The following is a 19,026-nucleotide window of genomic DNA, read 5'->3' as shown; positions in this document are numbered from 1 at the left end:
CCTACTTTTAATTCTACTAGGCCTTGGACATCACATTATTCTTTAGGGTTTGACTTGTACTAGGCTTTTTGTGGCCTTTTTTTAGTCCTACACTATTTTTGGGGTCGATTAACACCCTTTCCCTTAAAATAAAATAGAAGAAAAACTAATGAAAATTAAAAAAAAAAAACTTTAATTTTAAAGAAAAATGACAAATAAAGGTGTAGTAAATAGTACCAGTGGGAGGTAAAAATGTGATTTTTTTGTTAAAATTGAATAATAGCATAAGTGTTTCGTTAAAACTCTCTAAAATATAGGGGCGTGCTATCCACACATCTCTTTTTACATCTCACACACTACTTTTTAATTTTTGTCCGTTGATCTTCTTCAATTCATCAGATCCGATAGCTAAAAACTAACAAGGTGTGAGGGAAGTAAAAAAGGATGTGTGGATATCACATTCCAAAATATATTGTTCCAATTTGTATAGAACATCGTTATCATTAAATAAAATAAAAAATTAGATTATGGGGCCCTTATAAAATTTGGGCTGGGTAAAAGAGTTGGGACTTGGCCAATACTCTAGGCCTTTTAAAGGCCCCCTTAAACCTTTCGCGTTCTCTCGCTCGCTGCCTGTAAACCCTAAACCCTTGCATCTGCTGCTGGGGCCTGAATCCTCCGCATCATCCTCATCACCGTTTCTCCACCGTTGCGACCGCTACGTTCCTCACCTCTCACTGGTTCGTCTCTCCTCGTCTTCCACCTCCCTCTTCTTAGATGAGATTCTAGGTCGCCGCCCTCCGCCCTCCGCCCAACCATTTGCGGTTCGGGATAGAAGCCGATCTCGCAGCTCCGCCTTTTTATTTGCTCAAACTTAAGAAATGGCCGAATTGCTTCAAGTTTATATTGCTTTTTCTTTTTTCTTCCATGAATTTGATTTTGAATGGACTATTGTGGTGCTTGACATTTTTCGTTCCCGAATCTACATTTTTGTTTTGTTTTGTTTTTATTTGTTTTTGGTATTTTTTCAATTCTTTATGTTTTCACAGCGAGAGTGAATATGAATTTCAACAACGTTAAGGTTCCGAAAGTTCCCGGTGGTGGTGCAGTTTCTGCTTTGCTTAAGGTTGGCATAATTGGTGGGCTTGGCTTGTATGGAGCTGCCAACAGTCTGTACAATGTCGAGGGAGGGCATCGAGCCATTGTGTTCAACCGGATAATCGGTGTCAAGGACAAGGTTATGGTCTAATCTCTACTTTTGCATTTTATCTGTATTTCAAGGTTATACTTCAGTTGATTTTATGAACGAAGTTGCATTTTCAAATGTAGTATTACTGTGGCTTAATTTGAAAGGCAAGCCCCAAAAGCTCTTGGCTTTAATAACTATATTTATACGGGTTTATATTCTGTCTATTGAGATTGTTCCAACACAGATTAGCGATCCTATGTGAAGAGAAACTTCCGAGGATGATTGTATCCTTTGTTAAGACAATTTATCCTAAACGAGGTTGGCCCCTCCAGTTATAAAACTAATGGGGTTAACCTGAGTCATATGCTTAATTTGTTCAAGTTAAGGACGAGTCTAAGAACCTGTAGACTTACTTTGTGCGTGTGAAACGTCTTTCAGGTCTATCCAGAGGGTACACACCTTATCATTCCATGGTTTGAGAGGCCAGTCATTTATGATGTCCGTGCACGACCTCATCTAGTGGAGAGCACTTCTGGGAGCCGTGATCTCCAAATGGTTGATATCTTTTTCCTTCCTTACTGTTAAACGATTTTGACAACTTCATGGCTTGTAATATTGCTCAACTTCATGGTTTGTAATTTTGACAATAGATAAATCTCTATTCTCTTTTATGTATGTGATGTATGCATAGTGTTAGCATTTAAACCTGTATCCTCTATGTTCAAAACATGTCTTTTCATCAGGAAACACTTTTCAAAAAATTTTAATTAAAGAGACAATTTAGTTATTTTGGTTAATGTTGTCTGCAGTCCTTGTCCTCAATGTTAAATTTTGTTTTCTCATTGTGCTGTACAGGTGAAAATTGGGCTTCGAGTGCTTACTCGACCTCTACCAGACCAACTGCCTACAGTTTATAGGACTCTTGGTGAGAATTACAATGAGAGAGTCCTTCCTTCCATTGTTCATGAAACTTTGAAAGCTGTTGTTGCACAGTATAATGCTAGTCAGCTCATTACTCAGAGAGAGGTAGGGAGAAACGCTCTTGCTATACATATATTCATTTTCCTTTCTAGTCACTTTGAAGTTCCCCCCCCTTTTTTTCATACCTTGTCTACTTGTATAGTTATTTAGATGAAGAGGTAGAAGTTCAAATGTTTCCTTAGTGTTGATTATCCTTTTTGTTTTTAGACTGTTAGTAGGGAAATACGGAAGATTTTGACTGAAAGGGCTGCCAATTTCAACATTGCGCTGGATGATGTCTCAATTACCACTCTCACTTTTGGGAAGGAGTTCACGGCTGCAATTGAGGCCAAACAAGTGGCTGCACAGGAAGCCGAGAGAGCTAAGTTTGTTGTGGACAAGGCTGAACAAGACAAGAAGAGTGCTATCATCAGAGCAGAGGTTAGTATAACACATTCTCAAAATATATAATATCTACTGGTCTTGTTTTAATTGCAATTTTACTAGCCATTAAACCGAAATTGGTTTTTAAGCGTATAGCTCGCTGAAAGTTTTGGGAAAGCCGTGTGCATGAACAACTACTTTATAAATCCTAATTTGAGATGTATCCTTATTTTTCATTATTATTATGCTCATATTTGAATTAGCATCAGTGGTTTTATTTCTTAATCCTGTCATTATCTTTAGAAACAAATCAGACAACTGTGTATATAGAATAAAACAACATTTAACTAGTTACGTCCAAGTACTCCATTTACAGAATAAGATGGACATAAAATCACGATATTCCTGTATGGATGGATGTGGTTATTCCTTTTAAACTTTTATTTTGCTTAAATCAATTATCTATGTTGGTCAGGGAGAGGCGACAAGTGCCAAGCTGATTGGTGAAGCTATTGCAAACAATCCGGCATTTATAACACTGAGGAAGATTGAGGCTGCAAGAGAGATTGCACATACAATCTCAAATTCCGCAAACAAAGTTTTCTTGAACTCAGACGATCTGTTGTTGAACCTACAGGAGATGAATTTGGATATCAACAAGAAGTAGACACTGCAGGTTGGACTTGTAATAATTTTGTTTCAGATTTTTCAAATTGTGAAAATATTTCGTTGAAGAGTTGATCAATGGAACTTAGAGTGTACTTGAGTCTTTTGATGCACCGCTAGTTGGCATGGCAATTACTGTTCGCGAAGAGCAAATTCTCAACACTCAAATGGAACTTTTCTGATGCGGTTACTTCTATGTGTTTCGCATGTTATAATATCTGATGTCCATATTGTCCTGCCCTCTATATTTTGCGTCGTTTTATGTTTGATAGTTTATAAATCTCACTCATAGGCATGGCATTCTTGAGCCTTGAAGGTGATGATTTTACCGGAAGAAAATTTACCACCACATCTTGGCCAGAAGTATGCAGGCCGAATAGGCAACAGAGTTTGCTTCCTGTTTGTGCTACTGGCCGCGAATGATTTTATGAAATTGCGGTTTTTCTAGCGTAAGTTAACTAAAGAATGCATGTTTTGCAAACGGTTGATCAGTCATTACAAAGACAAATGTGGCAGTACAGTCATCGTTGCGATGAATTTGCTGAGACATTAACAAAAGAAACAAAAAAAATTCAAATCCTATATGTTAACAAGGAAATCACCGTCTCTAATGATCAAAACTGTGAATGTAGCTGCACAAACCGTGGGAATTAGACAGTCGCCGTCACCTCTGTGTATCCTATATTGATCAGACACACATTCGCGATGAGTCATCCACAAGCAACTGATCGCATCAGAGTTGCTCCTGTGGCGATTCAACCGTTCCCAACCACCGTTCAAAGTCGAGAATCAATGAAGCTTCAACAGGTAACGAAAAATCCTCAGTTTCTCCAAGATACATTTCATTGCTTAAAAGAAATTCTTCTTCGCTGCCAAAGCATATCGGGTGAGTCGAAACATCATTTATCGGCATTGCAACATTACCGTCAATGCTGCTTGTGCACTCATCATCATGATTCATGTTGCATTCAATTTCATCAAAAGGCAACACAGAAGGAGTGCTGCTTTGATCAATGGAATTAGTGATCACATCCACACTGGAAGTTTGTGATCCCAGTTCTTTTCTTGCTCTCTTCTTGATAGGCGGCTTCTCATTCGATAGTTCATATCTTTCTGTCTTTTTAACCGGCGGCTTCTCATTCAATAGATATTTTCCACATGATGTCGTATGATTGGCACCAAATGCTACAGTAAAAGTGTATATGTGACATGTAAGTGGTTCTCATATTCTGCGTAGTTATAATCTAATGGTGTTGCATACCACCTAGCTAGGTCTGGTCTCACAGTGAGTTCCCCCTTTACTTTGGTTCGAGTACCTTATGTCATTCAAGACGTTCGTCTCCAAAACCAATAAAATCTTGTTTCTTAGTAGACAAGTTAAATTTATCACTTAAAATTTTTTGTTTCATTTTTGTATGTCAGCACCTCAATATGTCCAAAAAAAATAAACAGAATTTGTGGAGACATCATCAGCTTCATCAGGAGGATCACAGCCTCGCACAAATAGTTGCTTTATCTTTGATAAGAAGAGGAGAAGCTCCGCGCACAGCTCTGAAAGCTGCGCTCTCGCAGCTTCCACCTTGTACGGTTTTAGAGGAAGGAAACACTCCGTTGTTGGTTCTTCCATACACCTGATCCAATATCCGTTGCTCAATATGTGAGGCTGTGACGTGAGCTCACAAGAAACGCGCTTTTAAATCTGATTCCTGCAAGCAAAATTAGTATTGAGTTCAACTTGCTAATCAGTAGTTATTCTACTCAACTCTTGTAAGGAATGAAGATAGCGACTCAAAGAATAAAGTGTTTCTTGGAAGAATTAGGCGAGAGTAGAAGTATGTTCAAATTCCTTTCTTTTACGAGTACAAACTAAAACATACAAGGGTTAATCAAGTTAATTAAACAGAAACGACATGAAACCCTTTTACGTATCCCTGCTATGGCAAGCCCTGATGCCACAGGCTTAAGATAGTAGCTAGAAGACCAACCCAACAATGCATACTAATCACAAGTAAATAACCACTTAACTCAACGCATGCTAACTTTTCCCCTCAGTAGGAGCCATTAGGAATTGAATACAAGAATCGACAGACAACTAAGTTCTAATAAGTGACTGATTTGATGTAGTTCAAGATGCAATGCCTCAGTGAAAAACTTATATGCTACTCTGTTCCCCCTACTAAATATTGAAGGTATCGTCAATGAAAGCTTTATTGGCACGAGTCAAAATTAAATGATTCAAAGATATGCAAGAGAAATAGGCATTCATTAAGAATTAATGAGCCCCTTATATGGACATGAAAAACTTCATTCCATCTAACTAGACTCACAATCACGAGCACCGAGGCAAGAAGCCTCATTAGAGTAAGTTCCAATCATGTCCTCCTAACAAAATTATATGCATCAAGGCAAGCAGACTCATTAGATGTTATGCATAAAATTGAGTATAATGTAAACAGAAGCTATAGAAGACTATACTAGTATATTGTATATTTCCAAGTAGAACCTTTGTGGCCTAAACTCCAGTTTAAGGATTTATTACTTGTAAGCATTACAATATGTACAATCTGAACTTTTGTGGCCTAAATCCACGTATATCAAAACGTAAACACAACAAATAAGGCAAACAAAAAACCAATCAAAAGAATATGGCAGCAGGGTACTCCTATTACAATTAAAGCCCCTTGTTACATTCTAATAAGAGGTCAGTTACTTACCTAAATTCATGCAGTGGAGTATCTCCTGATCCTCCTCTCTGATCAGCTGCTTTCATTTCCACTTCTCAACTTCAAAACAGGGTAAAAGTCTCAACAAAGATAACTGGATAATGATGTGCAAGAAAATTTATTGAAGATAATAAGCTTTCATGAAAAAAATATTAAGCACATTCAACTAACACATTTAATTGTCGGTGAAACTGAAAACACATTTAAAATCTATTTACTGGAAAGGAATAGTATAATCGCTCAAGGATAACTGAGAAAAGAACATGTAGAGACGGTGCCACAAGAAGTATGAGGATTCCCTGCTTGCTTGTACTCAACTACATTGTCATAATCTGACTAAAATAATAGGTAAGAACAGAAAACATTAAGAACCAAAAAAGTACAGTGAACAAGCTTTATCAGCAGCAACATATACAAGTCCAGTACCACAAACTACTTTGCTGGGTGGATTAAACATAAACACCAATACTGGTACAGTGTTGTTATTACAGATGAATACGAGCATCTAAGCGTGAAACAAAAACCAAATAGTGTATGCTATGTGCAACTCCAGTACCGGCAGCGGAAGTAAAATAACTTTGATGAAATTTCCTAACATTTGTGTAGTTAAGAAAAAGTTAGGACCTTCAATGGCTAAAAAAATAAGGAACGCCATTGCTTCGCAGCATTATCAGTCACCCAGAAAGAATTGTTGGGTGTGCATCCCAAAAGGTTGGCTCAATAATATTACAATGTTCTACAATAACTCTTTTCCCAGAATTCCCATTACATTCTTCGTTCTCGTGTATCCTTGTGGTGTCTTCCTGCATACAAATAATATACAAGGTTTAAAATAAAAAACCGCATACCACAGGAAAATCATAGAGAGGACTAGCATGTAATAAACCATAAGGATAGACTAGCCCTTTGACATCTTCAGTGGGTCTCGACTTTCATATGTGTGCGTTGGTGTGTTTCCTAGTGGCCAAAGAAAAATTGTCCTACATTATTGGCGAGAGTTGGTACATTATCTACTCAAGGCTCCAGACCTCTTAAAGCTAGGCCACCATTCCTTAAAAAACATCATATGTGGGTTTTCCTTTCATAAATGTGTGATCCTAAACAGGGAAAAGGGAATAAAATAAATAAATAAACAAAGAGATGCAATTTTCTCTTTTTTGCCAATAAGAGATCCACTATGCCCAAACCACGTTAGTTGGCATATAGCACTAAGAAACATTCACGTCCAAGTAGGAAAGAAAGATAACCTTGTCCCAGAAAGCAGAAGATCCATGGCGGAACATGACTGGTAATTTGTTGTACTCGATACCAAATTGGTTAAGCAATTTCTCTTTGTCTCCTGTTTGAGTACCCTGGCAATTAAAATTTGAAAAACATTATGAGAGGGAAATGACAAGAATACTATAAAATGGATTTTGGATTAACCACATCATACATGTAATTGAATGAGCAAGCGCACTCATATAATGTGACAGCCAAAAATTTGGTTTTTTCTATTTTTCAACTTTTGGTGAAGGAGATGCTAAATAAATTGGACAACAACAGAGATTGCATGTAAAAGAAAAATAATAATAATAATAATAATAAAAGGAAAGCAGAATAAAAGATTTAATGAATAGAAATGCTAAAAAGTTAAAATTTAATAAAAGTGGAGGATAGATCATTATTAAGGAAAAATGTGTCCCAAATATACCTTCAGGACGAGCTGAGCTTCACTTTTTCTTTTTCCGGACTTAACAAGCTCCCAGAAACAAGTATTGTATTGGTTGTTAATGTGGCCTGAAACCCATAAGAAATGTAAGTCCAATAAATTTACCACCTTATCCAGATGAAATTCATATTTTAATGCAACCTTAACAAATTTGAACCTATTATCCTTTGGAAAATTTAGAGCTGAATACTCACAATCGACTTGTCTCCAGGATAGATAATCTCGAAGAATTTCATATGAAGGATAGCAGACAGCACGCCCATCAAAATACGGAGGGTACTTCAACTCTTTTTGTGGGAAGAAATCTTTCCATTTCATCACGTACATGGAAGTGAAGAATGACACAATAACAGATACCATCTCACTGCAGAATTTTGGTAATTCCAATATAGGTAAGAAAGATCAATCTGATTTGTAGAGAAGAGAAGTGATTCAAGGATAACATTATGAAGAACCCTGGCAGAGATGCAAAGTACCGTAAACCAGTGAAAACAGTATTTTAGAATCCAAGCATAACTATACTCCATATAGAGTATCCAGTTAGCATACAAAATTTAGGAAATAAGAAAGGTGACAGAAGCAAAACCTTGCTTGCCTCTGATAGAATTGAGAATCCTTCTTCAAAACAAAGCTGTAATAACAGACAATGTGATTACAGATGATATAGACCACAAAGTTCAGATACAAAACATATTCTATACCTGTATTCGTCACTGACTCCATATGAGAAAACCAAGTCTTGGAACTCTTTTAGAACAGCCACTGCACATGAATTCATAAGGTTGATAGCTTGCTCATCATTCGGCTTCACAAATTCATGAACTTCAGAAAACCTTCCAAACCCAAACAACTGAGAATCATTTCTTGAATCTTTCGAGGATAATTAACAATAAAAATCACATGTATCCATAAAGAAAACTTGATTATTCTGAGTTGTAGGTTAATTGCGGAATGGCAGAAAAGTTGCATCCCTTAGTTTGTTAAAGCCGAGACTACCATTGTTATTCTTTGTAGTTAATGCGATAGATGACAAACATGTTTAAAAGAGATGTCTGATTTGCACAACAGGTGAAATAACAAGGACCTAATACTTCAGTTGCACCCACTTGATAATATAACATGGGAATTCCTCGTAGAGTGATCTAATCTAAGTCAATTTTTGTAACCTGTTAAAATTTTATGATTGGAACCATTTGTAAGGATGTCCCACAAGGTGACTCTACCACCCCTAATAATTAGCAGCCCAAGAGAAGACAGTCACAGTAACAACGATCATAATTAAGTTAACCTTGTCATGTGAGTAACAGTTTACCTGTGAAAATGGCAACCATCGATCCTAATTACAACCCATGTTGATGGGATCAGTTTGTCTTCACGCTGGAAGGACCTAATATAATCAGGTTCAACTTTTCCAATATCCTTTGTAAAACAACCAAGTTCCTTCTGAAGATGTGCGTGCTTGTTCCAAAACCTTCTCTCAGCTATATTCTTCAAATGGACTATGCTTGACTTTCTCCTAAGTCTCTTGACAGGAGAACCATTTTCATTGTGCTTCACAACTTCAAACACCTGAATAATGTACGATGGAGATCTCAGCATAAGAAGTCAGAAGGCACCTATATTGAATCACAAACTAGAATGTATCTGAAATAAAAAAATATAAATAAAATGAAATGCACTCCAATTACATAGTGGTCAGGATTTGGCAAACCAAATATATTTTTCTTAACAGAAAATAAAAAAAGCACAGTATTTGTACCAATAAAGACACCCAAATTCTTTTCAAATAGACAAGTTAAGATCCAAGGTTCTTGGACTTTGGAGCAAGTTTGTTATTTCTATACTAAGAAATTTCCAATACAAGATCATATACATGATTTTGTTTCCTAGAGGTCGAAAATATTGTCCCCATAAACTTCAATTTGGTTATTATGTGCTACATCAAAAAGATATCCTACGTTCTACAGCATGAATCCAGTATCATTTGATGCACCAAAACTTAATCAAATGACCCTGAAAATCAAAACTAAAAATAGTTTTTGAAACTCATAAGATACTAATTCAAATTCCTAAGGATGTGCTCATAATAAACTAAACGAAATTGATTTTGTTATTTTTTTTTTTATTTATTTTTTTTTACAAATAATAATTTCCAAAGCTTGAATACGAAAGAGTGGTTCTAACCAACTTGACAGTAGGTGTTGCTTTGGCAGAGAAGTTTAGTTTGACTCTAAAATTAAAAAAAAAAAAAATTGAAAAAAGTCAAGTGCTCAAGTGTCACATGAGGTAAAATTCTTGTGGTATTGTTAAAATCTTCCCAAAACAAAAAAGTGAAACCTTTGCTGAGATGAGTAAGATAGACTCCACTACAGAATAAAAGACTACCTCTACTTTCAAAATGCAGGATCCTTGTCGAAACATTGAATGCAATTTTTGATAGTTGATATCACACTTTCTGTAAAGAAGGTCATTTTTTTCTTCCTTGCTGCTGTCCTGCAGAATACATAGATGCATGACAAGTGAAAAAAAAAAACTGCAAGCATAAGAAGAACATTTAGCATGCCAATTTGAACGTTAAAAATTATTTATCATAGAAGAAAAATAAACCACATTCAAAAGCAAAAGATATGTACTTCCTACCATATACCTATTCTCAAATGGTTAAACTAGAAAAATTCGGCCATTTTGAAACATGACAAAGAAGAGATTGATGATACAAATATTTGAGTATCCGGTAATTTAGTGATAACATAATGTTAAAATGGAAATGACAGAAAAATGAATACAATTACAAGGAACTAGAGGGACATATTTGATACTTTAAAAAGTTCGAGTGTCTTCCACAGATAATCATGCATATTAATATGCCAATTAATGTATAAAATGAAAATTAATTCTTCCCACCTTTAGTAAGTCCAGTGCTTCGCTTTTGGTCATTCCAGATTTAATTAGCTCCCATAGGCAAGTGTTATGCAGGTTATTTGTATGACCTGCAAAATGCATAATGTAAATGGAAATTTACTTGGAAAATTTTACTTGAATCAGAGACCTATATTAGTTGAAGATAAGTATAGTAACTTCCATACTTGAAACATCATTGCAAGACTACTCACAATTGTTTTGTCTCCACAAAAGATATGACTGAAGGACTTCTTCTGATGCACAGCGTATAACACGTGCATGAAATGAAGGGGGGTACATTAACTCCTTATGAGGGAAGAATTCTCTCCATTTTGTGACATATGCAGAGGTGAAGAAAGATACGATAATGGTCCCTACTTTGCTGCACATACAATTTGTACATAAATGAATGACTTAACAAAAACTGAAACTGAATACAGACCATTACCAAATTTACCAAAACAATAATCCACCAAGTAAGATTGGTGTCAGTTTCTACAAGATAATAAATTTATAATTCTTTTTATATTTCATCCCCAGAATTAATAAGTCAAATCACCTATTTTCTCTCAAAAACTACCTCCCCAACTCCTACTTCTTTGAATATATAGCGTTTGCCAACATAGATTCACATCCCCAGAGAGATACATTGTACATTGTCTTTAGTATACTTTTCTTCCTATATATATTTCAACTTGATCCAAATCAAGCTCAAATATTTCAAATTCCAATAAGAGGGTGACATGGGTAGTAAAAACTAATTTGTACAGTTCAGAGCTGGGTAAGGCATTATTCAACCCCATGTTCTCCCGAGACTTTCAATTTGGATTTGATTTAGTATAATGTACAGAAAATGAACATGTTAGTTCCGAACCGATATTTGTTTTCTTTAACTCAAATGCCCACGCATCATTTTTACAAAATTCTTAGATGCATCAGAGGCCAGGAGAGCTGAATTAAAGTTGAGAAATAAAACCTGGCACGCCTTTGGTAGAATTTGGACGTCTTCTTGAAGACAAAGCTGCGAGCACAGCGCCAAGAAATAACAGTGTGAGGCTCTCTTACAGCTAAGTTAACATAAACGAAACACAAATACAGTACTACCTGTATTCATCACTGAAGCCATATGAAAACACTACGTCTGGAAATGTCTCTGACACAGAAATTGCGCATGAATTCATCAAATTCAGAGCTACCTCATCATTTGGTTTCTCAAATTCATGAACTTCAGAAAACCTAACCAGAAAAGAAAAGGAAAAAAGGAGAACGTCACCATCCACATCGTCTCAAGATCAGAGAGAGCGAGAGAGAAGTAGTCAACACCTTTGAAAATCACGACCATCAATCCGAACAACGATCAAATTGGGCAGGAAAACCTCGTCTTCAACTTCATACGACTTGACATACTCGTATTTACTGTTTGCCATCTCCACCACCCCTGCAACTATTTGAATGATCTCTCAGCCTCGAAATTTGAGGCCCCAATCGCAGAATCGCTTCCTCTTTTGGGTTTGAGGCGCGCGCATAAACTGAATGGAGTGCAGGGGTTTTAGACTGAAAAGACAAAAAAGCCCCTCTCCATCTCGGATAAGATCCTCTCCTTTATTTTATTTTTTATTTTTTATTTTTGTCTATTTGAATGATCACAATTAAACCACGTCAACCTCTTATATTAACTTTTTACCACATCAACATCTTATATTAATTTTTTACAGAACGAGAAAGACAAAATAAAGAGTGTGAGAGAAGGGGATGGAAAAAGGAGGGGCACTTCCGGAGTTTCGATTCTATGGAGAAGAGAAGCAAGGAGAGAGTGAAAGTGAGGTTTACAAAAGTAAAATTCCCAACTCCGATTTATTTATAGGATAGCTTACATCCTCATATATACATCATTCATCGGGTAATAACTCAATACCTGTAATTAAATACAATTTTCTGATAATAACAAGAACAATAAACAAAACAAAAAAATCACCAGTATATGCTTATATAAATGGAGTACACCATATACACTCTAATAAGCAACTGATACGAACTGGGATTGTTAGCACGACTTGAAGTTGACGAGGGGTATCCCAAACACGCCGAGGATTTGAAGACCAATTGGATTATGTCATTAACTAATTTTTAGTTCATCAAACAATGTTACAGAGCATATTGGCTACTGATTTGGACATAAATAATTAATAAATTGGATTTGAAAGCCAAATATATTACACTGCATTAGAAATTGAAATGATCATTGACAATTAGGGTTCCCAGTTCCAAGACAAAGACAAACATAAAAAAGTGTTCAAATCAAGAGTTCTAATTGATGAATTTTGTAATGTCCCATTATTTTTTATGCAGCAAAGAGCTACCTAATTTCAAAACGGCACAAATAAGAAAATCCACCCAAATCTAATTGAATAAACCCTAATTTGAATTTTGCCCTCTGGCGGCTTTCTTTGTTTGAATGAGTCTGAGAGAGACTGAAGATTGAGAGCGAGGAGAGAGAGAAGAGAGAGATGGAGTGAGCCTTGCGAAAGTAAACTTCCCACTCCAATTCAACTGCTAGTTGGAAAGACGACGATGTTTACTGTGTTTCGCCACCGTTAGGCTATTAAACCAGCCCGAAACATTTTTGAATTGGGATTTACACTAGACCCATCATTTCAAAAAATTTCAACCTCTTCTGAAGGCAATTTTTTTTTAAAATCAAAATGTTTCTAATGTTTGGTACAAAAATTTAAAATATTTTTCGGTCACAAATGCATTTAAATTTTTAATAAAAATTTGTGATGAATTTTGCATAAAAACACGTTCGATCTATTAAAAAAATTTGTGATGAATTTTTCATAGATTAGTAGTTTTATTCTTTTTCAACTTTTTCATACATTTGATTAATTGATTTGGAAGCAACATGCAATTCGTAGTTTATATTATTACGGTTGGTCCATCTGCACTGCCACCAATATGATGAGTCTTTTCTAGATTTTAGAACAATCCAATTGGGTAGGAAATCGATGACTATTGTAACACATTCCCAGGCACTAGTCTTTGAATTTATTCAGTAAAAATCGTAAAGATTCAAGTAATTTGTGTGGTACAAAAAATTCGTCGTCCTCACAATGAGCTAGCAATTATATGGTTCAAATTCGCACAGGCGAAAATCGAACCTAACATCTTTTACTTACAAGTGAAGATGAATATAACTAAATCGTAGTACTAAGTGGCTTTGGAATGCCTTTTTGAGAGATTTGTTTCCATAGGAGATACCAACTGCACAGGAGCATTATTCACCAGAAAAATAAAATTTCAAACGACAAAGCATGTTTTTCAGATCTGTTGAGAAATTCGTCACGGTAGTAATGCGGAAGCCTTCCTCCCTTCTTTCTATTTTACCATTTGGCTAGATACGACGCTTCACCGTGGTAGTTCACAGCTCAGACCTCAGCTTGATGATGATGTTCTGCCAATGATCGGGCTGATCCCTTAATCCCTTAATCCCAGCATCAAAAGGATCAGCAGAGGATTCTACTTCTCTGTTTCTATGCTAATCGTGCGTGGATGATATCCTAATGAGAACTTGTGCCTCTAAAATGTGTAAACTCGTAGTAGTACATGAATTGATTTAAATGCAAGCACACATATTAAACAACAGTGGTAGAACTTCACCCTCCTCCCTTTTAGAAGAATACTAGGGAAATGTTTAAGTCAGGTTATCGGTTTCTGCGTATACAAGCTATATGGTGCATTTCCATACTGGTGTCATACAAATTATCTTCATAAACTTTTAAAGAATCTGTATGAGATCGCATATGATGATCGAGAGATTTTTCACGATGGAAGTGGGAGAAGGAATTCAAGGGTACAACATCATTGCTTATAGTTTATGCTTTTCCCGTCTTATATGATTTTGACAATGTTGTACCGCTAACAACTGATTGGTGCTTAGAGTAGTGGACATACTCTGTAGTTTCTTTTTATCCGTTTCATGTCATTTTTTGTGTTATGAACTGCGTTTAGCCTTTCTCTGTGTCTCTCTTTCAGAGGATCATGATCAGGACAGTACCATTGTTGCTGTTAACATCATCATAATTGTTTTTCTGCCTACTTTCAACTTCTGGCAGATTCTTATTTGGTTTGTATCATTTAACAACTGCATCAACATGGATGATTCTGTGCTGCAACTTGCAACTGCATCCTGTAAATTCTCATAAGTTCTCTCAATTGTTGATGTTCTATCTCACTTGGTAGAACATGTAAATTGCCTTAGGTGTACCATTCTAAAACATTCCTTGGTGGAAGCCGCAAGGCTGCTGTATTTCCTTTGTGCATATAAGCCAAAAATCTCACCCATTGTCAGGATTGCAGCCTAGATGGGTTATCCTGCAAGTGACAGTGATTGGATTATCATGGTTCATATGATCGCCTCAACCATCTATTTATTGAAATAGCTGCTTCTTGCAATGCATAACAACTATATATTTCTCATGTTTTTTCATCCTTTTTCTGCATACTGCAATTTGTTTGGCATTAAAGTGTTTAAATTGAGAAGATACGAAATGCCAACTTTTGGTGCAATGTAACAGATATGGTCCAGGTTGGAGTGAAATATGTATATGGATGTTTATCTTACTGAACTGCACCTTGGATAATCAAATGATGGTTGATATATTTATGAGGATGCATTTTAGGCATTTCTATAAAAAGCCCCTTTATTTGATGCGTAAGGTGCAGTCTACAACAAAAAGAATGGTGCCCCTTCACGAACAGAATGGTAGAGTTTAGTTTCCAATGGCCCCGGAGATCGGATCGGCTCAGGCTATTTGAGGAAATGCGTCTATTGAGTTTTGCAGGTTCCGAGGTCTTAAATCATATATTTAACATGCTTGTATCTCAAAAGGTAGTTATAAGAGCAACTCCACCCGTTTTAGGAGCACAAGGGCAAGGGCAAGGACAATGAAATCGCCCTTACTATCACTCTGAATAGTAATTGCCTTTGTGCAAATAGTTACGTAGTGAAACTGAGTTGAGTTATAAGAGAATGTTTATCAGAAAAGTTGATTATCTTCCTAATTATATCACATTTCCGTGGCCAAAAGTTGCAGTCAACACAAGAAGCCTTTGGAAAGTTTATAATCTGTATTCAAAGTTGATAATTTGCTTGAGGGAAAAATCAGGAATTTTAAGGTTATCCTCTGTGTACTAGACCCTACCATTGAGTTTGAATTTTATGAATGGCTTTGGAATTGACCAGGATCAGGCCAAATTTTCAAGACTCGTGACTTTTAAGTTTTAGGTACGATCTTTCATTAGTTTGTCTATTTCTTAATGCCAAGATATTGTGGTGTTTCATGTTATCTTAACTCAGAGGGTTTTTAACTGTTAGATTTTAGTCATTGTTTCGTTGCTTCCTTGCTTTTGTTCCTCTCCTCCCCTACACCTGCAATGCAACAGTTTCCCCATTAATTAGAAGTGTTTGCAAGGATGTTCTACACTACAAAATTCAAAATTATCGTGTAAGCGCGAAAACTCTCTGGGCAGATGCTCGAATTAAATCAGCATTCAATCTCAAAGATGTTGGTACAGCCACCCTTGAATTAGCAAAATAAAAGGCAAATGTAAGCCAAGCTTCGTTTAACAACATTCTCAACAACAATGACAATAGAAATTTGCATTGCGCATGTACAACTTTGTGGCAGGGCTGTCTCTGAGATTTCAGGGGCTTATGCGAAATTCATAAAAGGGGCCCTTCTTATATGTCACATCTCAGCCTCGCCCACGTCGTAGCACGATATTGTCCGCTTTGGGCCCCGACTACGCCCTCATGGTTTTGTTTATGGGAACTCACACGAGAACTTCCTAGTGGCTCACCCATCCTGGGATTGCTCTCGCACGATCTCGCTTAACTTCGGAGTTCCTATGAAATCCGAAACCAGTGAGCTCCCAAAAGGCCTTGTGCTAAAGGAGGTGAGCATGTACATATAAGGCATAGAGGATCCTCACCCCTGGGCGATGTGGGACCTAACAATCCACCCCCCTTAGAGGCCCGATGTCCTCGTCGGCACACTTCTGGCCAAGGAGTGGCTCTAATATCAAATTGTCACATCCTGGCCATGCCTTCGCCGTAGCACGATATTGTCCAGTTTTGGGCCCCGACCACGCCTTCAGGATTTTGTTTATGGGAACTCACACAAGAACTTCCTAGTGGGTCACCCATCCTGGGATTGTTCTCGCATGATCTCGCTTAACTTCGGAGTTCCTATGGAATCCAAAGCCAGTGAGTTTTCAAAAGGCTTCGTGCTAAAGGAGGTGAGTATATACATATAAGGCATAGAGGATCCTCACCCTTGGGCGATGTGGGATCTAACATTATAAGCCATCTTTTATATCTCAAATAAGATCACAATAAAATTATAATAAGTATGAACAATTAAACCTGATAGTCCGTAATGCGTGTGCATCTTTTTGTGACCGCTCTTCTCTTGATTTTGCCCTAAAAAGTACAAAAGAAAAAAAAATCATTATAGATGAGAAATACTCAAATCTTTAAATTTCAAGTCAATATACTTAAATTAGTAGATATCTTACTTTGATTGAAGTCTACATCACTCTCATCAGTTGAATTGTCTTCATGATTCAGAAGTTTCTCTTCAATTTCATAAGTTTATAAATTAGGGTTTACTAATTTGTGGTAAATATAACAATAGGACAAAGAGAGAATGGGAAGTAAACTGGAACACCAGCGACATTGTCTGAAATTCTAACTTCTGGTAGTCTGGTGTGAAAGAAGAAAAAAAAAAAGGGAAGCAATGATTAAACTTTGACGTGAGAGAATAAGTCTGGGTCTCTGAATTGTTTGCCTCTATCAGTGGAGTTCTCCACTTTTAATTGATTAGCTTTGCTCTTTGTTATTTATTATTTTATATAATTTGCATACAGATTTTGGGTAGTAGTCTGATGGCTTTTGGGGCCCATCAGATATATATAGATATATATATATATATATATATATATATATATATATATATATATATATATATAGATTTGATTAGGATTTCTATATAATATTATTTTATATATTATTATATTCAATAAAAAAAAATTTAGGATCCCAAAATTTTGGAACCCTATGCAATAGAACCAGTTGCACTCCCCAAAAGCTGGCTCTGCTTTGTGGCAAAAAAGAAAAAAAAAAAAGATGCCGCTTCATGTGTTGAAACCTTCACTTCATTTAAAACATTTGCCTAGAGCATTTTTTTTAGTGAACGGTATCTAAAGAACAAAACGATCTAGTGTTGTCAAAATGTATGGAGGCCCATTTGTGAAGATGTGAAAGGTAAAATACACTTTCTCAAATGGTTTTATGCTTAAATCTCAAGTTCATGGTCTTATAGTAGCTTGATTCATGTGTAAAGTTCAACGATCACATATGCACTATATCACTCAATATTTATTGTTCATGTGTTAGGTTTTTTAAGTTCGTCCATATGTAAGTTGTGTGAGGATGTAAGAGGTAAAGTTGGGAGTATTTTTACTCATCACTATAAACTATTATGCATGCTTATCATACACTTAATTATATGTATGTGTCATTTCACTTAACATTGATTAGTTTTTTTTTTCAAAATAGCAAAAGTAACATTTGATGTGAAATTTAACTATAATTAGATGAAATGATACGTAGCAGATTATTAAGCGTATAGTGAGCAAAAATGCTCCTGGTAAAATTCTACATCAAGAAACAAAAACAAGTCTTACACTTACATGTACAAATTTAATCTGCTCCCTTTGAGTAACCATTTGATTGATTAAATTGACATGCTTATATATATCGTGGTTGATCTTTATTGATCACATCAAGGTTTGAAGATTCTTTTCCGTCTTGCAATCCACATTGCTTTTTTTATTTATCCAACAATGTTGCTTTTAGATGCAGGCCCAACTTTATGGGGGCTCTATGCGTGTCATTTGCCGCCGATTATTACTCTCGCTTTCAAATCAGACGAAGATTTTTCTCGTAAAAAGAAATTAATTGATACGGCTGTTCTATATACGGCATCACACTCGCAAAAGAGCGAGAACCCTTCACTTATGAATGTGTTGACATATCGAGTAGCCGCACTCTCACACGAAATACTTCTTTCAGATATTTAACAACCTTTTTCATTAACGGAAAAATTTTAAAAAAAGAAAAAGAGAAGGAATAGCAGCATACAGTAATTAGAAAGCAAAGCTACTTCTTTATATAACAAGTTCGGATGAAATTTGGACCTCATAATAACAATAACAAGTGCACTAAACTATTAGCCGGAATGGAAACTGCTGCAGTTAAGAAGTTACTACCTTCTAAATAGGAACTTGCTAATCTATGAGTACCATAAAGTTACAAAGGTTGTACCTGTGAACCAACCCCCTAAAGTGAAATAGGCACAAGGAAAGAGTAATAGGTCAGGGCAACCTACAAAAACGAAGCAGTCCCGAGCCTTTGGTTTGTCATGTTGTCAAAAAGAATTTTCATTATGCCA

At 36.2% G+C, this 19,026-nt stretch overlaps 2 protein-coding genes across 4 annotated transcripts; one reads left to right on the top strand and one right to left on the bottom strand.

The window, feature by feature from the left end:
• Positions 1–581: 581 nt before the first annotated feature.
• Positions 582–3,423, top strand: LOC137725450 (prohibitin-1, mitochondrial). The gene is made up of 6 exons (XM_068464138.1): positions 582–719; positions 1,029–1,216; positions 1,607–1,723; positions 2,024–2,194; positions 2,357–2,569; positions 2,988–3,423. Exons 2-6 carry the CDS (start codon positions 1,040–1,042, stop codon positions 3,177–3,179), a joined length of 870 nt encoding a protein of 289 aa, XP_068320239.1. The 5' UTR covers positions 582–719; positions 1,029–1,039; the 3' UTR covers positions 3,180–3,423.
• Positions 3,424–4,164: 741 nt separating this feature from the next.
• LOC137725449 (tRNA(His) guanylyltransferase 1-like) lies at positions 4,165–12,029 on the bottom strand. Of its 3 annotated transcripts, none has more exons than XR_011067522.1 (15): positions 11,837–12,029; positions 11,618–11,749; positions 11,490–11,534; positions 10,726–10,895; positions 10,517–10,602; positions 9,998–10,105; positions 8,925–9,181; positions 8,314–8,445; positions 8,199–8,243; positions 7,807–7,976; positions 7,595–7,680; positions 7,149–7,253; positions 6,526–6,704; positions 5,893–5,961; positions 4,165–4,884 (listed from the first exon to the last, which is right to left on the bottom strand). XR_011067522.1 is itself a non-coding variant. In XM_068464137.1 (13 exons), exons 1-13 carry the CDS (start codon positions 11,938–11,940, stop codon positions 6,576–6,578), a joined length of 1,569 nt encoding a protein of 522 aa, XP_068320238.1. In that variant the 5' UTR covers positions 11,941–12,029; the 3' UTR covers positions 6,006–6,575. The 3 variants fall into 3 exon arrangements, 1 of the variants encoding a protein (XP_068320238.1); XR_011067523.1 differs by having other exon boundaries at positions 4,165–4,877; XM_068464137.1 differs by lacking the exons at positions 4,165–4,884; positions 5,893–5,961 and having other exon boundaries at positions 6,006–6,704.
• Between the last annotated feature and the right edge of the window lie 6,997 nt (positions 12,030–19,026).

Source organism: Pyrus communis, chromosome 2 (genome assembly GCF_963583255.1).
Source record: "Pyrus communis chromosome 2, drPyrComm1.1, whole genome shotgun sequence".
Taxonomy (NCBI): domain Eukaryota; kingdom Viridiplantae; phylum Streptophyta; class Magnoliopsida; order Rosales; family Rosaceae; genus Pyrus; species Pyrus communis.
Note: the sequence above shows the minus strand (reverse complement) of the source record. Positions and strands in the feature narration are given on the sequence as shown.